General features: G+C 47.7%; 1 protein-coding gene across 3 annotated transcripts; it reads left to right on the top strand.

Moving 5' to 3' along the window:
* The first annotated feature begins 385 nt into the window (after positions 1 to 385).
* On the top strand, positions 386 to 14230 carry LOC131211272 (mitochondrial carrier protein Rim2). 3 transcript variants are annotated; one of them, XM_058204681.1, is made up of 6 exons: positions 386 to 1181; positions 7592 to 7847; positions 8739 to 8938; positions 9016 to 9298; positions 10746 to 10984; positions 11060 to 14230. In XM_058204681.1, exons 1-6 carry the CDS (start codon positions 1135 to 1137, stop codon positions 11187 to 11189), a joined length of 1155 nt encoding a protein of 384 aa, XP_058060664.1. In that variant the 5' UTR covers positions 386 to 1134; the 3' UTR covers positions 11190 to 14230. The 3 variants fall into 3 exon arrangements, with proteins under 3 accessions (XP_058060664.1, XP_058060666.1, XP_058060665.1); XM_058204682.1 differs by lacking the exon at positions 386 to 1181 and adding an exon at positions 7258 to 7344; XM_058204683.1 differs by lacking the exons at positions 10746 to 10984; positions 11060 to 14230 and adding an exon at positions 9368 to 9737.
* Positions 14231 to 14536: the final 306 nt, after the last annotated feature.

A 14536-nucleotide genomic window follows, 5' to 3' on the forward strand; every position in this document is an offset into this window, starting at 1 on the left:
CCACCGCAACACTAGGCTGTTCAATGAGTTCTTCGCCTCGATAAGAGAAACACAATTTCATGGTTTGAAAAACACTTTTCCATTCAGTATGGTCTCCCTGGACATCAACACACTGGTTTCAACGAGACTCCAATTTATGAATTATGTAGGCCATTTTCAAAATGTTCCTTCTTTTATCGAACCGCAGAACTTTTGGAACAATCCAATTTAAACACCATCGCACGCACACACGCGAACGCACCGACGCGTGCGGACGTGTCGTTAGCATGGGGTTGGTGCAAACCAGGCCAGGTTCAGGTTTGTCGTCAGGTTTGAAGGTTCAAAGTGACGTTCAACACGATTCTCAGAGAAACAGCAGCCATTTTTTTCTTAACTTCCAACCCAACCTCTGCTGCGCTAACACCGTAAATTAAAATTCGAGCAAGAAGTATCTCGTATCTACAATAAACAAACATCGTTACTACTAATAAACATTATAAACTCAAGATCGGACCTGAAACAGTTACGTGGAACATTGATTTCGTGCATCTAGTGCGGAAGTTTCAGCTCTTTTGTGAGGTACAATTCAATTCGATTTTTTCAATAACTTCTCCTGTGCGCGGTGTGTGCGTGAGCGAAAACTGGAAACTATCGCGTGTTAGAGTGTGCGTGTGGGAAATTATCGAAAAACGGCAGATACGAGCTAAGTGCTTTATTTTTGTTTTCGTCCTTTCACCGAGGCCGCATCCTTGTTTATCCTTTTCGCACTCCTCGGCAGCGGAGTTTCGTACGAAAATCTGCCCCGAGCACGCGTTCTGGCGATTACATCACACGGCGAGGCCTCACGGCTGGCGTACGAAAGCGATCGCAGTATCCTCCGCCGGAAGGCGGCGGTTTTGGAAAGTTGCTGACTACAAAACCAGACATAATTGGAAGTTGCTAGGATCGCACAAATGGTTGCACGAATTTCGTCACGAGAGCACAGCAAGTGAGAACGAGTGAGCAAAAACTGCCGAACAGAGTGGCCGCACGGAAACCGCAAAGTTTAAAGTTCAATCGTACATACGCGAAAATAGGGAACCCATCGTTCAAAGGAACTTTTGCAGAAGATAAGAGGAAAATAATTTTTGCCCAACATCAAGCCGCTGATAAATTATGTCACAGCGTGATCGCGAATCTTTCATTCACCTATTCGCTGGAGGGTAAGTACCTACGGTTATTTTGAAATTTGTCATTTGTTTCTGCACTATTTTTTGAAGAGGTTCCAGAAAAGGTAAAACTGCTGCAGGTGGCCAATGCATCCTTTTTCCGTTCGATGGTTTCCTATTTATCACCAGAAACGGCGACACTGTATGCGTGCGATATTCGTACGCATGTTGGACGAAGCTGGTGTGCGTACGGTGGGTAAAAAAGGGCCTACGAGACGGTGGACACGTACGCACCTTGATGCGATAGAAACTCGTCCAAAGGAGGGGCCCGGTGCCAAAGTAGGGCTCGCTCGCCATTAAGGACGCGGTTACAGAGAAGGGTTTATTTTGATGCGCAATAAGGCTCGTACCCGGCTAGCACAAGGCACACACCGGTTCTGCCAACCGGAGAACACCACTACCTGTGCGGTGCATTGCGAGCGGATGGAACCACGAATAATCATAGTGCTGCTAAATTTAGCATACCGCAAACAACAATACGATATTCCAGCAAGATAATTATACTTTGCGCTACAATAGATTCGTTCGCTCAGAAAATCCGGTGCCGAAGCGTTTCTCTGGAATCTCCAGCTCGCACTGGTGTGAGTAGGATAGCGTACTTTGTTGATGCCTGCTCGGACTCGTAAGAGCAAAAAGGACGGACAGACAGAGCTATGTTTCGGGGGTTGTGTGGCAATATTTTGCGACGCAACTACTTTGATGACCTTGAACTTGCTACGAATGAAAACCGGCAAACTGTTCAAATCTGCACCTATGAATTGGCATGGATACCATGTCTGGAGAACTCTTATCTAACTATTGGTCCTATTGGTTGGGACATAAGAGTTTTCTGTTCAAAACACCTTCACCTGGCGTACTCGGTTTCACAAAACCAGTGTGGTTTTTGTGTTCGAATCGTGGTACGGTTTTGTTGATATCTTATCTCGTGTGTTTGATTAATTGCGGTCAATGCAGATATGGCGTATCGTCTCTACGAAGGAGCGTATCAGCGTCCAAAGAATTATTCCTTTCCAGACGCAGACGGACATTTTGCGATAGAGTTGGTGATGCTAGGTCATTGTAGTGGCCTGTACTCGAAACTTATCTTAGAATAACATTTTTGTTCCACAACATTGCCCACCGTTTACCTTTGTCTTCGTTTGTAAATTAGCACAACGGCCAGTTGTGCGGTCCACGCACGTTATCACAGTCACACACTAGTCTCGTGCAAGTGCAAGTGCAACGACTCGCGTGTGATTGATTCCGGTCGACGGGTTGCCCGTCCTCCATCTTTGGTCTATTACTTGCATTGCGTTATGAAATTGCTTACTAAACTTGATCACTCCATTATCGACGATGTAGACGTGGAAGGGACAGAGAGGATGGAAGGGACCCCCTGATCCCCCGCCGTATGGGCGCCATGTTTGAATCCGCTTGCTATCGTGTGCGTGGTGCATGGCGGCGCCGTGCGCCGTGACCACTTGAAAGCGCGGTTCCCTTACGCATACTGCGCCAAGCGATAGTCGTTTGGATACGAGTCTAAAAATAGCCCTGCACACACATTTTCTCTTTCACTCCAATGCCCTCGCACAATGAAGGTTCCTGCAGCGAGATATGCGTACACGGTGGTGAATTGGCCAATTAAGATCGTTTCAATGATGATCGTTTCAATTTGGGCATTCATTTGGATGTTTACAGATTCACTTTCATTCGACAATCCTCGAAGGAATCCTCCTCGATCCTCAAGCAAACTTCCTGGAACTTGTTGTTCACCTTCGTTGTCTTCTGGTGAGCAGTATCGGCCATCATGTCACCCTGAAAATGCATTCTCGCTTAGCGGTGGCAAAGTTGCTGCAAAGGAATCGAGCCCCAGCACAGCTTCAAAGTCGATCCTCCATTTTAATGTCACAAGCTGAGCGGCCCCGCACCTCTCCGAAACCAACCGAAACCGGTTCCAAAACAATCACGTTTCCGCGTGTGTCGTCGAGTGCTGCACATAAAAGTTGCTCGCTCAAGAAACATGGTTTTTGCGCACCTTTTTTCCTCAGCGCTTGCGATAACGCACTCTGGAAGCGGTTCTGGACCGTCATCGGAAGAAAAGCGCTGATAAGGGCACCGCGAGTCACGACCCAGCTTTTGATAGTGCTTTCCAAACTGGTGCCGTTCTGGTACCGAACCGAACAAACAAAATAAGTGACAGTACAAAGAGATCACCAAAAGCGGCTGGGGTCGCCGATGAAATCCACCGATCGTTCGATCGTTGGTCTCTCGATTGACGTCGGCAGAGGCGAGCACACGGTTCCAAAAATATCCCCATCGCCTGATCGCGGACATAAAACGTGTCCAGAGATTGCTGGAAACGGTACGCGGTTTCTGTAAACATCTTCATTTCGGGCTCTGTGATTAGTGCGCCACGAGCGATTGGTTCTCGGTGGGTCAATCACAAGAAAGGCCGCGATTACGTGCGTGCTCCCGATTCGTCCACCGGTGGGGGCTGCGCGTTGCTCCTGCGGGCAGGACCGTGGCCAGAGTTCTCCGCCATTGTAATCACTAGTCCTCATCGCGTCATATTTATTTTCGATGATGAAGGAAAAGGTTTTTCTTTCACGACGTTCACTTTAAATGTTGCCATTAGCAAGAGGCGTTATTATGTACGAGGACTTTTTTTGGTGGATCACATCCGCGGTTCTCGCGATAGGAATCCGGCGTACGGGCGCGGTGTACTTTCAAGCCAAGCACTGTTCGCGGGTCGGCAGATAACGTCCATAGGGAAAAAACCGGCGGCAGCGATCCGAGACTATGACTAGCACTCGCGCGCCACAAGATTCCGGTTTGAGCTGGAACTTCGATGTGGCCGATATGGATTTTACAGATTAGTGGCTCGCCGAGCCTCAAGTGTGCAGTTTGTTTGAGACACGGGGTGATCACACTTTGAGTGAAGGCCTTGTCTAGCACGAATCATCGGTGTACGTACGAGTTTTGTCATCTTTGTTACCTATTCAAACCTGCCATGGTGCAAATCATGTTAGTCTATTGCGTGGCACTGCTTCTTAAAAATTTTCCACTGGACACTGCACGCGGCGCCATATGGGCTTTGCTTGGTCTCGGCATATTGACTACATTCATTAGCGATCGTATGCTAATTTGTTACCAAAGACGATTCTGTTCTCCTTTTCACTTTGCACTCAATCAGAGATGGTTTCTATATAGGGGGCTTCCGCGTTCCTAACTGCGCCATTCCAGTATTAACATGGTGTGCCGGGCAAAAAATCCACCCTTTATTTAGGGTCACGGTTTTGTGCCGATGAGCAAGAAAGTAATGAAGTTGCTAATTTGTATTTATTCGAACGCACCCGTCAACAGGGCGGCCAACAATAGGGAAGCTGCCAACGTCGTGCTGCTCGAATTGATTGAATCCGGAATTTCGGTTCCTCAGCTTCCAGGTCCATGAGAAATTGAGGACATATCGCGCCACTAATTGATTTGCTAATCGTTGGCCAAATTGAATGGGACACGTACTATTTTTGGAAGGTGTGACAATCATTGGGGGGTCACAATCTGCACCTACGTCCGAAAATGCTAAAATAGACATTTCAAGAAGGTGAAGTGCGCAAACGGCGAAGATATGGATGTCCATTTGTCACTGTCCCCAAATGGGTTCCCGCCGGTTCGCGATGTTCGTTATGCAAGGTGGAATCAAGCTGCAATAGAGCAGCTTTGCTTCGCGTTTCACCCAGAGTAACACAGTTATATGTTATCCCTTGGGTAGGAACACCGTTTGGTCAATACATGCCGTGACGGTGCCAACTTTATTGGACCTTGTTTGGGAAAACAAACCTCTGTGACCTTCGCAAAAGACCACCAGGCGAAGGTGGCAGCTCGGGAGGTCTTGCTTGATCAATAACAATTTGCACAATACTTTGGCCATGTTTTGCAGTTTGCGAGAAGTTTCTCAATACATTTGCCACATTTTGTTATCTGACTGGAAATTTCTATCCGCCATCAACCGGCGATATCTTTAGGCGCGCGCTCACGCCTTGCTTGTTTGTTGAAACATCAGCAACCTCATTGTGAGCGATGATTTGTTTGTCGATTGTCCATTTTGTTCTTTTCTTACTCCAAAGTTCCCGCGATAAGATACGCCAATAAACACACAAGGGCAGATAATTTTGTTCACCAACCACCTTCTGTTACAATGTGGGAGGGAGGCACCAGGGGGTCTTTGGTTCCTTTTTTTACCAAAGCATCAGAAAGTATTATTAAACGTCAGCGGTGGCGTGGCAGACGAGGCATGCATTTTCGACCTTTGGACTTGCGAGCGAAAGGTTTATGTGTGTTTTTTCTCTCTTGGCATTAAGCGTTAGGTACGAAGGAAACGGATTTACCGGTCTGGCTTTGGCCGGCGCGATGGTGAATCATGTAAAATTAAATATCTCGCCATCGTAAGTTGACTGTGTGAGTCGAAAGAAAGATATTTTCTATCTTTTGTGTCCCGTTCCGGGTGCGTTGTTGTGCTGGTTGTGTAAAGGTCGTTGACTAGACATGACGTTGTGGTTGTCGTTCTTGGTACGCACAAGGACGCCATGCACGCCCTGCACAATCCGACACTTTCGATTGTGACCAATCCGAACCTAGTGTGCTAGTGCGATGTGCACCCTTCGGGTGGATTAAAAATAACAAACCGAGGATCGGCTGCGTTTTACTTTCGAGCTAGGGTCTATTTAAACGGAGCGATGGCAGCGAGCCAAGGTGGCGCACTAGACTATATTTTATTGATCCTATCCTGCCACTCATCGTGTGATGCGATCACGCTTTCTTCACATGTTCGAACAAATTTTATCACAACAACCAACCATACTGTGCTAGGCCGGTGTTTTGGTGGCCGTTGTGGACATCTTTTTACTCGACTATGCCACACTTTTATTTCGTTTTCGTTTCGACGCCACGCTACTCTTCGGCAAAATTGTACACTTTCTGCATACGGAATGGGGCAATGTTTATATTTTTGCTCACAAACCACCAACACCCCCCACGATGGCGATGGCGGTGGTGGCGGAGGCGTATGTTGTGATCGAAAATAACCGCGATTAATTTCACAACCTTCTGTTTTTCTGTTGCAATACAGTAGACGATGCCACACCTCCTGGCCATTTTTTGTGGCGCGTAAGGAATTTGTAGTAAGCAAACGAGAGGCATAGAGGAGAGAGGTCGTTAGCAAAAGTGCCGAGGGACAGATAATGTCCTACCATATCGCGGTCACTTCCGCCGTGCCCGTCGTGGCGGCGGCGTTTATAATTTGATTTATGGCCATCTTTCTAGTGCACATATTTAGTGCACACCAACCAATGTCCACATGCATCTTCTCATTTTGCGGTGCGATGATTCCGTGTTTGCAGCAGCAACAACCTTGCGAGATAAGTCGCCCGCAAGTCACGTAAGCCGACCCATTGCTTGCAGTAAAGCGGCGCCCCTGGGTAATGATAATTTTATGGCAAAAAACATCCAGAGTCGCTCAAGTGAAATACGCCAGATAAGATTGTGCGAATACATGGACGAACGCCCGATGTTTGTTGGTCGCTTTCGTAACCGTTTTGATGACCGTTGTGGCTGACATTTGTGCGATCTAGTTATAATCGCGGCCTGGGGAGGCAAAGGGCATCATTGTTGAAATGATGGAGCCCACCGTAGCCACCCGTCGTCGATAACCAAAAGTTATGTTAAATCAAAACATTTTTCTATTATTAGCACACTTTTGTGTTCTGTCCATGGAGGGGTCCGGAATTAGAATGGTTGTTTTTCCAACAATCCTCCATCATCCGGTTGATAAGACGACGATGGAAGCAGTTTAGATTACACTGATGGTCGGTTGGTCGATCGGTCGGTTATTCGATCCGGTTATTCGAATCGTATTCCGCTGCAGCCCCAGCAATCGAAAGTGGATGCTGTTTGCTCCGTTCTATGATGATGATGGGCGAAAAGCCGTTCGGTGCATGATCGCGTCTATTGGTGTGCAGGAGCACGTCCCCGTGCCTTGATTCTATTTGCGATGCAAACGACGTACATTATTGGCGTAAATCAATATTATCTCGCTCACGGGAAGAGCACAGCGTGTACGCGTTCTTTGCGTCGAATTGATTGATCGTATGCCGGAGCGCGAAATGGTGTTGAAACATTCAAAGTTTGTTCTATTGCTATGGGCTGATTAGGGCTGAGATGAAACGAAATGTGATGCGAACACGCGATGTACCACTCTTCTATGGCGTAGTTTTGAATGAATAATCCGGATTTCGTGGTGAAAAAGCAACGTCATTGTTGCCCGAGACTTAATCGATTGCTTTTGATAACGGACCACACGGGTCTTGGTTTTTTTAAGTTAGTCACCACCAATTTGCGTATTAATTTCGATTCTTTCTCTTCCGTTGCAGTATCGCTGGTACTGCTGGCGCCGTAGTGACATGTCCGTTGGAGGTGGTCAAAACCCGTCTGCAAAGCTCATCGTCATCGTTCATCATCAATGCATCGAGCGCCGCTAGACATGCGCTCGTTGCCGATGGAGGAAAAGTGACCGATCATCATTTGCGCCACTTGACCGCTTCGAACAACGCATCCGAGCGGCACCACAACGCGGCGCGCCATCAGCGAGTATGCGCCAGTTCCATTTTGACCCGTCGGCGTCCTTCGGTAAGTAATCCAGGTTGCAACCCTCAGAGGACACTAGGATCTCAGGGTGGTGATCGGTCGAGGCGAGGGATTTGATGAAGGGGCAATAGAAAACCGCTTCTAACCGCCGATTGCGATTGAGAGAATCCAGATTCAACCGCCGATCCCGGCTTTGACGTAGATTGGCTATTGCGTAATGACCAACCTACAGACCCGCGCTAGATGATGTGGAGGAGGCCAATGTGCTTTTGAAAATGGAGCCGTTTTCATCATCATTATCACATGGGCAGGCAATAGAAACTACTTCTGGCTCTCGGACAAGGCGTGGCCAGCGATGGGCTTCGCATGCACGGGGAGTGCAATTGAAAACCAGTGACAACTTGTTTACTGTGGACTTTCGTGTGCAACAATCGGTCGGAGCGTGGAACGTAACGTAACCTCTTAACCGGCCCACAGAGGAAATGTTAACGGTTATCAAAGCCGCGAGATGTTTGTACGCGCATCAATATATGATTGGCAGTGGCGGCGCTCAGCACGATCGGAACGGAAGGAATTCCGCTCCAGTCCAGTTCGATCCGGTTAGCGATCGTTCTAGTTGGCAAAGGTTCTTCAGCTCATCATCGGGTCATGTAATAATGATGAGGCCGTTTCTTATCGCCAGCTATATTACTGGCTTGTTGTGCGCACTGCCATAGAGAACCTGGGCGGCGCCGTTCTAGATAATTCGAGCGATGGAAAAATACCGGATTTCTTTACTAGAACGAGATTTTTATTGCCTCTGCGAGCCACTCAATCCAAACTTCCCTCGAAAATCCTTTATATCACTTTGACTTGGGAAAGATCTGAACTGGTGCTTTCACTTGCGCTACGGGCTAGCTTTTTAATTGCACATTTTGATCCTCCCGCTTACAGATCCTCGCCATCCCGCAGTGCGGTTTGTCCACCTCAGTGCAGTCCATCAGCATCTGGCAATGCCTGAAGCACATCGTGCAAACTGAGGGCTCACGCGCACTGTTCAAGGGTCTTGGCCCGAATATTGTCGGTGTGGCACCGTCCCGTGCCATCTACTTCTGCGCGTACTCTAAGACAAAGAATGCACTGAACACCGTTGGGTACGTGTTTTGGTTGAGCTTCTTGAAAATGAGATGAAGCTTATTGAAATGTGTTTTATGCCCCCTCCACACAATAGCATTATTCCGGCCAACTCGCCATTGGTGCACATCCTGAGCGCAACGTGCGCCGGGTTCGCTTCGTCGACCGCCACCAATCCGATATGGTTCATCAAGACGCGCATGCAGCTCGACAGCAGCAACGCCTCGAACGGGCTGCGTTCGTCGGTGGGACAGTGCGTGAAGCAAATTTACGAGTCGCAGGGTGTCCGCGGGTTTTACAAGGGCATCACGGCCAGCTATGTCGGCATCTCGGAGACGGTGATCCACTTTGTCATCTACGAGGCTCTGAAAAAGAAACTGGTACGTATCGGATGCGGCAGCGCTGCAGCCCTAACCACAACCATATGCCATTCTCTGTTTCCACTTCAGTCCGCGGTGCTTTCCGTTCGCATTGTGTTCCGCCGATGTGTTCCTTCATCTGTTCTGTGTTCTGTGTTCATAAAACGTCGCGCACATCCCGCCGGCATCGTCGTCGTCCATCGCCTGTGTTTATGTTCATGTCCATTGTTTGCATATGGGTTGAATACATTTATGCGACTAAGAGTAAAAAAGAAAAGAAAAAGAGCGCGCTGATTCCTCGTCCTAAAATATAGGGGGAAAGATAGAGAGAGCCCTAGTACACTACGGCAGAGTATAGTAGCGTTGCTATTGATTGCAAAAAAACGATAAGATGATACTGAAAGAAAGGTCCGAACGGTCTGCCAGAGCGAACCTCCAAATGAGCCACCCAAACACCGACGACGCCTGGTGTGGACGAAGAATCTTCGATTCAGATAAGAGGCGAGGCACCCGGTAAATTGTTTCAGCGAAAAATTTCCACCTTACACAGTCATAGTTTTGTAGGTCGAATGCTTTTCGCCTGAGGAGATCGACGAACGCACCTGCGCCCCCCCGACACACGGCGGGCAGATAAGGGGCGCCGAAAAGAAAGAGAGAGAGAACAGAATGAATGGCAGGATATGAGAGGCGGGAAAATGGCGCCTCCGGAGAACATCGCCCGCCACGCGCGCGCAGCCAGCACTTGAGTCCGAACCAAGGGCCAAGGTATCGTTGCTTTTGGGTGTAGCTCTCGTCGTTGTCCGTGAGCGCTGTTGGTCCAGCGTAGGCAACGATAAATTCGTAATCCGTAATCCGTTTTCGATCCTCCATTGGGAGACAATTGGTTCGATTCGATCGTTCGATCAAAGTCGCTCGTGTGTGACCAACAGAGCCCGGACGCGCACTGGTAGACGCTACACCCAATTGGCAAACTCAAAAACAAAAATCCAAGTCTCCACCCTATGCCGCAAGGGCGCACGTAATCGTTTCAGTCGTACCATTTCAGAACCGCCTTTCATCATCACACGCTCATATACACACGAGCTGCGCCTGTGTCTGTCTCTATCAGTGTGAGCCTGAAAGGGCAGCGAGAAAAAGCGAAACAAGTTACATCTTAACATTTACTTTGCTAATACCCTCTCTATGCTACCTATTTTACCAACCGCTCCCCATCTAACGTTACCATCCATTCTGAGACTGAGGACCTGTGGGTCTTGTTCGAAGCTGTTGTCGTGGTCGTGGAACGAACGTTGCTTCCTATGCAGCTTCATTCGTTCGGGCAAGAGTTTTGAACAACCGCAAACACAGCCGTCCCCAGGACGAAGTAGCAACGTGCACTGTTGCGCAGAAAAGCGTTGGTTGCGCTTTTAAAGGACACCGATCGGGACTAACGCCTCTCGTGCACTTTACTTTCGATCCAACCATTTAGCTCGAGCTACGAGAATCGTCCCCCGCTCGATACGGGGATGGTCCCGCAGGTGGCAAAACGTCGCGTGATTTCCTCGAGTTTATGCTGGCCGGCGCAACGTCCAAGACGATCGCGTCGATCGTGGCATATCCGCACGAAGTGGCCAGAACGCGACTGCGCGAAGAGGGCAATAAGTACCGCAACTTCTGGCAGACGCTTCTGACCGTGTGGAATGAGGAAGGCAAAGCCGGCCTTTACCGGTAAGTGGTGGCGCCGGCAACAAATCGATCGATCGTGCTTATCCGCTTCCTTGTCCTCTCGCTTCCTTCCTGCAGCGGACTTGGAACGCAGCTGGTACGACAGATTCCCAACACGGCCATCATGATGGCAACGTACGAGGCCGTCGTGTACGTCCTAACGAACCCGGCCAGCGCCACTCTGCTGCCGGCCGGTGCGGCCAACTGAGATCCGGCCGACGGACAGCCTCTGGCGGCGGGGTTGCTTCCGCAGGTGGAGCAGGACTTCCTAACGATGGAGGAAGACGGACTGCCGCCGCCATCGCTGGTCATGCTTTCAACGGCGCTTACTGCACTCGGTCTCACCGGTGGTTCCTCCGAGACCGCGATTGCAGTTGAGTCGTCTTCGTCGTCGGCGATGGCCAACGGTGCTGGCGAATCCGGCCAAACCGTCGTCGAGCTGCTGGAGGCTGCGGACTCTGCATGGATTGTACATTGTATTTGTGATTTCTTCGTAGATCTGTAAGGTCTAGGGAAGGGATGATATTACTGTGGTTTTTCGATAGGTTTAAGGGGCGCAGGAGCAACGGAAGCTAACGTACATATGTTAGGACAACGACGAGTATTTATGCAATTAGCTAGCGGCGAAGATAAGTTTTACGAGCGGGAAGGACAGCATTACGGCGAACGAAACCAAAATTAACAGAAAAGCAAAAGAAAAACGGGACAAAAAGAAAGAGAAAGAGAGAGAGAGAGAAACAGAGCGGAGTGTTGGCGGTGCGATTATGGTCCTCTTCCGCACACGCTCGTTTCAATAGAGAGACTGATTGTTCATATACACACAAGCGCACAGAAACGCTTTATTTTGATGACACACGGAATCGAAATGGATTGGTTTTATACTTATTGTTGTTATTTCTGTGTCTTTCGTTCGTTAGCTTGTAAGAGTGTGGTCCGGTGGCTGCAGAGAGTGGATAACGATTTATGTTTTCGATTCCTTCATCTAAATTTCGGTTAGTAGTCGGACATGTTAAGGGTTAGTAGTAGTTATTATCATTTTGTCGTGGCCTGATCAAGGACAGCTTTTTCCATTATTTCTGCACACTTTTCACAAGCGAACGCGCCTGCGAAATGGTGTAGAAATAATGGAAAATTTGATTTATTGGTTCGAGTGGCGAGAGTTCTTAGAAAATTATATTAATTTTTGTTAGAAACTCAGAAGCGCTTCTCAGGCGAGAGTCGAAGTGCAAGTCGAAGGGCCAACGCTCCCGCAGAGCAGTGTAACATAGCGTAGCCTAGGTGTCGAGCAAGCAGAAGAGCTTATTCCTTTTAGACTGGTTAGCTCCTAACCTGCTGTTTGCGAGTGAAGGTCGGGCCCAGCCGAAGCGGCGACGGTTCGCTTGGTTTGAGCTGATTCCATCGACGACAACCGCGGAAGTCAATAGTATGTTCGGAAACCGAACGCGCAAGCATAGAGTTTGAAGAAGCGAAAGTTACGTCAAGGAAGCACACTTACGTCTAATGCCAATTACAATAATTGGAGAAAAAAGGATATACTGCTACTCGGAAGTGTTGCTATTTTTAATTCGTTACGATAATGCTTAGTTCCAAATTATGGTGGTCGCAGAAAAAATAGACCAATGAATGCAATACATATATCTCCTCTAGCAAGATAGATGCAGACAACAGATCTTAAGTAGAAATTAACCAATCTCACCCTATGTTGATTGATTGCCTATCCCTTTTTGAATTGCCCAGCAATTGATTGCTTTAGGCGAACGGAATGAGTGGTCCTTCGCAGAAGAGGCCATAAAAGTCGGCCAAGCAACGAGTTGCAAAAATACCTAGTGAATCACAGCACTGGTCGAGATGATGCTTCATCCAAACATCCCACAAGTGCAGTCCTTATATCAATCGGCACATCACAAAACACAAACAACACGCAGCAGTGGCGGCCAGCAAGCAACCAGTCGTATGCGCACTTGTTGTGTCCTGGCTGACCTTTGAATTGTGAAAAAAGAGAGGCCTAATTGGCTTTTAAAAATACCATCCGCCCAGCAACACGGATCGAAACAGCGCCATAATGGCATCGTTTTGAAATTGTTCTTCGGTGGCAATGCGCGTGATGATCGATCGCACACTATTTATGACGCCTCTGGGCTCTGCTGACCATTCTTCCGACACTGTTTACAAGAAAACGTACCGTTAGTAAACATGAATAATATCCAAAAATAAGAAAATGTTGTGCCAAAACAGCGTGTCGATCAGGGCGTGATAGTTGTTGCTGAAGGGCAATTTGACCTACCCCAAGAGTAATATGTTGATGTGCAGCGACCATATTTTCACAATTTACCACGAACGGACGAGTTGGGTGCATTGCCACTAATTAGTCGTTGGCATATCGCCACGGCCGATGATGTAACATTGTGAATGGTGGTCGTGACATTTGGGACACGCTGCATCAGGCACATGTGAGTGAGATGGGAAGAACACTTGAAAGTACAAGATTGACGAGCCATACACATTTTTGCACCATTGTGTAGAAACTATGAATTGCAATGGCGCTCACGGTAGTGCTTAACAGTAAAATAGTCGCCACCATAGGACCCTATGGAGTAGCTCTGCTTAATCTTATCTGCTGTTCTTCAGAGAACCGGGGGAAGCAGTAAATAGTCCACAAAGTGTAGCGCAACATTAGAGTATGTTACAATTGGCTCTGATGTTTGGTATGTTCAAAGTTAACCTGTTTTTAAGGATAATTCGTAGCCTCACAGTCAGTATAAACCGAGGTAGAAGTTACCTACAAATCAACGAAACAACGAAATATGATCGCTATGTCGTCATTGCGATACGCACAGATTGCTTCTTGTGGTAGGTGCTTCGAAGGTCGAGTCATGTGGCACAAACCAAATAGCCAAGCGCTGCAGATTAGGTGGTACTCTACCCCATGGTATGATGAAATAGTTGCTTTACAAAAGCTAGCCTTCGATCGGGTATCGGTTAAATTTACTACAATATACATATATATCTACACTATACACCCTGAATGCGCAATGTTATGCGCAACATAACATTTACAAAACACTAGAGCAGTAAGACAAGTTTGAAACAAAACCAAGAAATGAAACGTGAAAACAGGGGTTGAATTGATTTGATGGAATTACGAAGGGAGAAAGTTATGAGAATTATAATGTTATTCTGTTTTTTTTAAACGCTTTTTTCATGAACATGAAAACCGTATACATATGAATAAAGTTATTCAAAAATCTACTCACCCGGTGTTTGGTTTGTGTTTGGCAGGATAGCAAATGCCATTAATATGACAAGTTTGCGGTGCTTCAAAGAAGTGATCATAGTACACATAGAGCTTCAGAGATTAGTGAACGAGTGATTTGTTGAGTGAATGGTTTAAACGAAAGCAGTTGGAATGTGTAGTGTTTAGGCACAGTGTTGCGCGGCCATGAAGTGGACAACGAAAGTAAGCTAGCCAAACTATCCGCCGAACCTTTGGAGGTTCCTAGTTTCAATTCTTTCAATCAGGTAACAAACCAAGGCGTTCGCTCCTTCTATGAGGGG

This window comes from Anopheles bellator, chromosome 2 (genome assembly GCF_943735745.2).
Source record: "Anopheles bellator chromosome 2, idAnoBellAS_SP24_06.2, whole genome shotgun sequence".
NCBI classification, from domain to species: Eukaryota; Metazoa; Arthropoda; class Insecta; order Diptera; family Culicidae; genus Anopheles; species Anopheles bellator.

Excerpts from the sequence above, each read along its gene's own strand:
- LOC131211272 (XM_058204681.1), top strand. The coding sequence starts at position 1,135 with ATGTCACAGCGTGATCGCGAATCTTTCATTCACCTATTCGCTGGAGG. Across the intron at positions 1,182-7,591 it reads ATTCACCTATTCGCTGGAGG|TATCGCTGGTACTGCTGGCG; the intron begins GTAAGTACCTAC and ends CTTCCGTTGCAG. Across the intron at positions 9,299-10,745 it reads AGGCTCTGAAAAAGAAACTG|CTCGAGCTACGAGAATCGTC; the intron begins GTACGTATCGGA and ends CCAACCATTTAG.